Source organism: Ochotona curzoniae, unplaced genomic scaffold (assembly GCF_017591425.1).
Source record: "Ochotona curzoniae isolate NIBS_2020 unplaced genomic scaffold, NIBS_Ocur_1.0 contig_4792, whole genome shotgun sequence".
NCBI classification, from domain to species: domain Eukaryota; kingdom Metazoa; phylum Chordata; class Mammalia; order Lagomorpha; family Ochotonidae; genus Ochotona; species Ochotona curzoniae.
The window spans coordinates 11,591,114-11,598,840 of NW_024466389.1; the positions used below are offsets into that span (position 1 = coordinate 11,591,114).

Here is a 7,727-nt window from a genome sequence, read left to right on the forward strand (position 1 = left end):
TTCCATATGATTTTTAGGATTCATTTCAGTGTAAAGCCAACGAAACTAGCTGGGATGTTGGTGAGAACTGCATTCGAGTCGTTGGATCCCTAGGGCGACCGACACCACGTGCACTCACTCTGGCAGTGGCCTCTTGGGCAACAGTAACTGACAGTCACCACACTTTGTGTGGGCTGCGGGGGAACATCTGAGGGGGCAACCTTTACCATTACAGAATAAAGCTCTGGTGGGAATGTGGTGTTGTGGTGTGCCCCTGTAGACCACAAATGGGACTCTAGGTAGATCGGAGGCTTTGAGTCCTGGCTTGCGTCTGGATTCCTGAGCGAGCCCCTGCATCACTTCTAGAGACAGCTCCAAGTGCTGCAGTGTCCACTGCCTGCCCTCAACCTGCCTGGAAAGCCCCAGCCCCGCACAGGCCTGCAGAGTTGGCTCAACAGCAACCTCAGGCCCAGCACTCTGCTGCACAGCCTTGTAGGACCAACTGAGGGCAGTGTGGACCTGACTGCCAGTGCTCCGCCGCCAAGAGCAGGAGGCCGGGACAATGGAGGAGTAAAGCCACCAGTGAGATGGGACAGGAAGAAGGGGCTGACCTCCTGACGGCACTTACAGCTGCTGTTGCTGCTGGTGCTCAGGGCATGACCTCCCCCAAAGGTCCCACTGCTGAGCGCTGGGAGGGGGTCAGAGGCAGTGCTGACCTGCGGCAGGGGGGTGGCCCCTTCTCACTGTGAGGAGGCTGAGTGCCTCTCAGCTGCTGGGAGTTCAGGCAGGAACTGGGATGAGGACTGGGGACACCGTTCCCAACATCTGCCCTTGAAGACCCAGGCTCTGCTCAGCCCAGCTATCAGCGGCCCAGGGCAGGCAGGAAACAAGCTGCAAGCAGCAGAGCAGACACATTGGTGGGTTCACCTGAGCCCAGCTGCAGCCAGGGCAGGGCAGCTTTATTCCACAGGACCTGCTGTGTGGGGCTCGGCCTCAGCCTCCCACACTGTAAAGGCACAAGGCAGGGCAGTCTAGAGGAGCAGGCAGGGACCAGACAGCCTGCGGAGACCATACCCAGTCAATGAAAGGCAGAGAGGTTCAGTGGGTGTCACGTAGGCTGGGACACATGTGCCACTGGGGCTTAGCGGAAGTAGTTGGGACATTCATGGGCAACCAGGTTCCAGGCTTGGTCAAAAGCCTCCACGACTTCTGACTTCAGGGGTCCCTCCTCCACGGCCGCCAGGTTCGTCTCCAGCTGCTGCAGGCTGGACATGCCCAAGATGACTGCGTCCCCGTGAGTGCCCTGAAGGGAACAGCACACGTCAGTTCACATAGCACTCATTGCCTGGTCCTGCTGCCCACCCAGCTCTGGGTCCATGGGCCAGAGAGGACTCAAGGGGCCTGGGCAGCAGTGGCTTTGTCACTCCCTGCCTGTGTCCTTGTCCCTGGGACCACCTGCTCACCCACACAGACCTTCATCCAGAGCCCAGTCCTGCCACCCAGCTGCTGAGCAAACATGGCTTAGCTAGTTACCCTCTCTGAGTCTGCGTGTCCTCCACTCTCAGTGTGGTCAGGGGAGTGAGAGATCACACACAGCCCTCAGCGTGCCCTAGTGAGCCTTGATGACACATGAGGGGGAATCAAGGAGGTCATGGACACTGGCTGTAAAAAGTATGTTCACTTGGCACAACAAAATTTTGAAGTCAGTGCACAAATGGTTGAGAACAGCACCTATTCTGTGAACCTTTGGAAGGTCTTGATATGCATGACTTTAAAATCCTCTTATTATATCAACTTATCTTTTCATTCCATTTTTAATGAACTTTTAAAATTATGATTTGAGAAACAGGAAGAGGATTCCCGCAGGCTAGCTCACTCCCAGAAGCTGCTATGAGCCTTCTGGAGCTGGGCAGGCCAGGAGCCAGAATTCCTTCCAGGCCTCCCCTGCAGGTGGCAGGGAGTCAGCCTCTTGAGCCATCACCACCGCCTCTGCCCGGCGTGCATGGGGCACAGGTGGAAAGCCACAGCCAGGTACCCCCTCTGGGATGTCACCCCAGCATTCTGATGGGACTCAGACTCGAAGTACTGTTGAATACAGAAGGTACTGTTCTGTCCCTGGCCCAAGGTGGAAACTGGCAGCAAGTTGCTCCCAAGACGAGATGGAGAAATCCTAGCTCCTAGCAAGAAGACTAATGGGTCACACAGACTCCTAGTTGTGTGTCCCTGATTAAAGGCACGTTATGTGGGATTGGCATTGTGGTATATAGACTAGGCTTCTGCCGTTAATGTTGGTATCCCATATGGACCTGGTTCAAGTCTCAGTTGCTCTACTTATGATCCAGCTCCCTGCATATGGCCTGAGAAAGCAGCAGAGGATGGCACAGCTCCTCAGGTCTCTGCATCCACGTGGAGACACGTAGGAGGCTTCTTTCTCCTGGCTGCTGTGGCCATCTGGGGAGTGAACTAGTGGAGAGAGACCTCTGTCTTTCCTACTCTCTATAACTCTGCCTTCCAAGTAAAAATAAAAATTAAAAAATATATTTTATTTACTTTTCATTGGAAAGTCAGATTTACAGAGAGAAGGAGATACAGAGAGAAAGATCTTCCATCTGCTGGTTCATTTCCCAAGTGGCCACAACAGCCAGAGCTGAACCAATCCAAAGCCAGAAACCAGGAGCCAAGAGCTTCCTCCATGTCTCCCACGTGGGTGCAGGGTCCCCAGGCTCTGGCCCGTCCTCAACTGCTTTCCTAGGCCACAAGCAGCGAGCTGGAAGGGAAGTTGAGCAGTCGGGTTATGAAGCGGCACCCATATTGGGTCCTAGGGTAAGCAAGGTGAGGACTTTAGAAACTAGGCTACCACACCAGGCCCAAAATAAAATAAATCTTTAAGAAAAACAAAAACCAAGGCACTTGTCTGGGCACACTTAAACAACAGACTGATGGAATCATGATTCCTTATGAAGGACTTTACAGTTATAACGTGGGGAGAATCCGTCAGGGAGTGGGATTTTGGAGTGGGGGAATCCCAGACTCTACAAAACTGTACTATAAAATTCAAAAGTTCAAAAAAAAAAAAACCCACAACAACCCAAGGCACTTAGATGGGAAGAGATAAAAGCAGAATGGATACTCATGGGTACTGGGAGAAAGTGAGATTTCAGCAGAAGCAATCCTCTAACAGTAAGTGTGGCTCCCCAAAAGAACAGGAGTCGCACGCCCAGGACAGCGGGGTTACCTTCAGCTGGGAGTGGTGGTACATCCAGCGGATGGCGGCCGAGGTCAAGCTGGGGGCGCTGGAGCCATACGCAGCCTGCAGGGCCTTCTGCACCAGGGCGATGCCCTTGAAGTGTTCCTCTTTCCAGTAGCTGGGCAGAGAGGAAAAGTGGCACAGGGTCACACCCATGGGATGATACCGGAGGGCAAGCCAAACAGCCAAACAGGCAGCTGACCCACTCCACACCTGCTGTAAAAAGGGGCCTCCCCAGGCCGCTGGCTCCTTCCCCATTGGCTCTGATGACATCTCTGGTCCTGAGAGCCACACCCACTGTCCTGTGACTGAGCACAGACAAGGGAGCTGGGACAGGGCAGAGCCCAGGCCTCCTGAGCCTCTAGTCCCAGTTGTACTTCTTTCCTGGCAGTTGACTGCTCAGGACAGAGCTAGGACCTGGAAGGTCACGTGGTCCTGGGATGCCCATTCCTCACAAAGGACCTGAGGAAAGCAGAAGGAACCTCGGAATTCATTGTTTCACAGAGGGAGGTGCAGGTGGGAAGGGACCCTAAAAGCAGGTGAACACCCCCCGCAATCTGGACACAGACAGCACAGCTCACCGATTCCTGTAGGCCTCAGCCCAATTATTCCCGAAGAAGCGGCCCTCGGGCTGTTTTTCATCCTTGTCCTCGTATTGGTACTTGCCGGTCAGCAGCCCGCCTGCAGGAAGCTTGCCATCAGACCCCTAGCCCAGGATCCTCCCAGAGGCTCCTAGCATGGAAGGAGGCAGCGGCCCCACCACTTTTCAGGGCCTCTGTTTCCCATGTTTGGACTGGGCATTGCTTGGGCAGCAGCAGCAGCAAGGATGGGGCCAGACCTGCCCTCCCACTCAAGGAGCCCAGGAAGAGTCTGAGTCCTGTACAGCGCGTACCTGCCAAGGGGTTGTAGGCGTAGAACTTCAACCCAAAGTGCCTGAGGCAGGGGAACAGCTCCTTCTCCACCTGTCGGGTGGTGGCGTTGTACATGCCCTGCGGGGAGAGGTGCCGGGTGCAGCGGGACAGTGGCCAGAAGAGGGACCTCTCCCTTCTTGTTTCAAATGCTCTACCCAAGACCACAGCAGTATTTCTAGTCTCACTGGTTGTGGGATGGGCTGGAGGAGAGCTAGGTGAAACCAGGCTGGGTCACCTTTCCAGAAACACCTGTGGGTACCCATCAGGTGCCAGACGCTGGATCTACCACCAGGAGGAGACTGACAAGGTCTCTGCGCCTCTGAGATGTTAGTGTCAGCTTTAAACTTGACAAGGTGACAGGATACAGTGCTAAGTAGGTTCCGTGACGGGCGTGTGTGTGCTTACAGATGCCCACTGTGAACCACAAGCACTGAGTGGAGTCGTGTCAGGCTGATGTGAACACCCACATGGAGAAGGAAGGCAATGAGCTGGGACGGTAAGCTTAGGGTCCCTGGGAGCCAGCTACAGGTTTTGCTCAGGGCTGTGCGGGCCCAGGGTTTGTCTGAGGACAAGGGGATCCTGGCCCTCACCTGGTACACAGTAGGCTGGATCCAGCTGTTCTTCCTGCACAGGGTGCAGATCTCAGCCACCTCCCAGGAAGCATAGTTAGACAAACCCAGCTGCACGAACTTGCCCTGTGGGAACAGGCTGTGCTCAGAACTTGTGCAAGACAGGAAGCCAGGACGGGGACAGGACCAGGGGGCACCCCTGGCTAGCCTGCCCTGGTCCCTCCCTTGGCTCTCCTGGCGGCAGCAGGATGAGGGGTACAGTCTGCCCCGGGGGCCGGGCCTCCCTCACCTCCTGGTGCAGCTGGTGGCAGGCACGCAGCGTCTCTTCTATGGGGGTGTCATGGTCAGGTGCATGCAGATAGAAGAGGTCCACCCGTGGACACTGCAGCCGCTGCAGCGACGTCTCCAGCTGGTTCCGCACACTCTCAGGCTTCAGGGACTTCCCATCCCAAGGGTTGGCCTTGGTGGCAATTTTCACTGGGGAGGAAGAATGCAGTAGTAGAGAGAATCGCACAAGCAACCCACCCACACGGACACCCTGTATCCTCCGAGCCTCGATCCTCCAGTCTGTAAAATGGGGAGTGACAGTAAGAATGCCTGTTCCCACAGGGGAGGATACTGGGTTAACTTGGTTAGTGAACCCCACGGGTCCCGAAACTGCTGGCTCTGCCAGCCCTTGGGCATTGAGCCTGAGAGAACAGAGATGAAGCAACACAGTGTTCAGAACGTTCAGATTTACTTATTTTTATTACAAAGTCAGATATATATAGACAGGAGGAGAGAGACAGAGAGGAAGACCTTCCATCTGATGATTCACTCTCTATGTGACCGCAATGGCTGGAGTTGCACCGATCCAAAGCCAGGAGCCAGGAGTCTCCTCTAGGTCTCTCATACAGGTGCAGGGTCCCAAGGCTTTGGGCTATCCTCAGCTACTTTCCCAGGCCACAAGCAGGGAGCTGGATGGGAAGCGGGGCTGCCGGGATTAGAACCAGCACCCATATGGGATCCTGGTGCGTACAAGGCGAGGACTTTAACCACTAGGCTACCACACCAGGGCCCTTCTTCTGGACTTCTACGAGGCTGGTCCCGGGGAGTGGAGAAGTGCACTGGCAGCTCTATTGAGTCTCCACTGAGTCTGGCTGTGGTGTAGCGGGCCAGCTGGAAGAAGGCACGACAACATGGAGGCTGTTGGAATCACCTCGGACAGATAACCCTGGTGACCACAGCACCCAGAGCAGGAAGTGATGTGAGTCCTGGCTCTCGGACGGCTCACACACACCACTGTATTCCACTCTCCATGCAGCTTGGAGGTGAGTTCATTTAACACAGCCTCTTCCCCTGCGGAGAATGCCAGCAGGCTGCATGGCCAGCTGGACTGCTTACTTGCTCTGAAGAGCAAACAAGAGTGCACCCAGGGCCTGGGCAACGGCTTAGTGGCTGAATCCTCACCTTGCACGCCCCAGGATCTCAGAGGACACCGGTTTGTCTCTTGGCAGCTCCACTTCCCATCCAGCGCCCTGCTTGTGGCCTGGGAAAGCAGCTGAAGATGGCCCAAAGCCTTGGGACCCTGCACCCATGTAGGTGACCCTGAAGAAGCTCCTGGCTTTGGATTGGCTCAGCTCCAGCCATTGTGGCCACTTACGGTGTGAACCAGTGGACGAAAGATCTTTCTCTCTTTCTCCTTTTGTCTGTAAATCTGCCTTTCCAATAAAAATAAAATAAATACATATTTTTAAGTGCACCCCAAGGACCGGAGGCTGTCAGCAGGTCACGCAGAAGGTTGGCGGAGGAAACAAGCTTTCCGGTGCTTCCCGCTCTCCCCCACTCGAGACATGCTCAGGACTGAACTTTGATCAGAGTGCAGCATCTCAAAGGTGGCAGGGCAAAGACCAGAGCAGAAAAATCCACTCCTGAAAATGCAGAAAAATGCCCTCCCTGTGTGCAGGGGGCACAGCTGGGGGCCCTGGACGGCAAGGCCTAGGCTGCCCATGCCCACCAAGGCCTAGGCTGCCCACGCCCACCAAGGCCTAGGCTGCCCACGCCCACCAAGGCCTAGGCTGCCCACGCCCACCAAGGCCTAGGCTGCCCACGCCCACCAAGGCCTAGGCTGCCCACGCCCAAGGCCTAGGCTGCCCATGCCCACCTGCCTGGGCACAGCTCCCTAGAGAACGGCCTCAGGACACGGGACTTCCCACCGCACCGGGTGAAGGCAGGCCTCTGGCCTTGTTTCTCCCGGCTGCACCTGTCTGCCGGCCATCCCCCCACCTGCCACACTTTACATTTCCAAGCTGAGTTTGTGCAGGGCTGGGGCCTCCCCCTGTAACATCCTTCCCCAGTGGCTCCTCCAACAAGCTACCATCACCAGCCACCTCTAGGGCTCGCTCGGTGTCCTGCCCTGTCCCCAGCCCCTCAACACCCCCCACCCTAACACCCCCATACCTCCAGAACAAAGTTACAGCGTAGTGACCGGGCAGGAGCCAAGTAGCCGCCCCTATCTGGAACTGCAAGACACGGGGGACCAAGAGCCCAGGGCCGCGTCTGGGGTTCCCGGGGTGGGCAGGGCACTGAGGCGCAGGCCGCGGCGCAGGGCTCAGCGGGGCCCACGGTTACCTGTGCAGCTGCTGCCGCCCAGCCCGAGCCCCATGCCGCCCAGGATGGTCTCGGACTGGCCATCGCCGTACATGAAGGCCGTGTCCAGCTCGCAGTTGCCACGCTGCACGAAGGCGCTCACGGCCGCGGCGCTGGCAGGGGCGTCCATGCGGCGCCCCATCTCCATGGTGCCCAGCACCGTGGCGGGCCGAGCCCGAGCTCCCGAGGCTGCCTGCAGCGGCCGGGACATGACGACAGTGCACGGTTCGAGCTTCCTGGACAGTCCGGCGCAGCCCACGACAGGGCAGCCCACGGCGGCTGACACCAAGGCCCGACACCCTGCCCGCAGCATGAGGACTGCGCCTGCGCGCCAGGGCGCTACGCCCCCTCGGGTCCCGCCCCCCGTGCGGAGGGGGCGGAGCAACGCGGCAG

At 57.1% G+C, this 7,727-nt stretch overlaps 1 protein-coding gene across 1 annotated transcript; it reads right to left on the bottom strand.

Annotated features, from left to right (window-relative positions):
- Positions 1-901: 901 nt before the first annotated feature.
- On the bottom strand, positions 902-7,646 carry LOC121161546 (aflatoxin B1 aldehyde reductase member 2-like). Its single transcript, XM_040987995.1, has 7 exons — positions 7,317-7,646; positions 4,996-5,183; positions 4,728-4,832; positions 4,119-4,215; positions 3,808-3,907; positions 3,215-3,344; positions 902-1,282 (listed from the first exon to the last, which is right to left on the bottom strand). The coding sequence occupies exons 1-7, from the start codon at positions 7,543-7,545 to the stop codon at positions 1,121-1,123; spliced, it is 1,011 nt and encodes a 336-aa protein (XP_040843929.1). The 5' UTR covers positions 7,546-7,646; the 3' UTR covers positions 902-1,120.
- Positions 7,647-7,727: the final 81 nt, after the last annotated feature.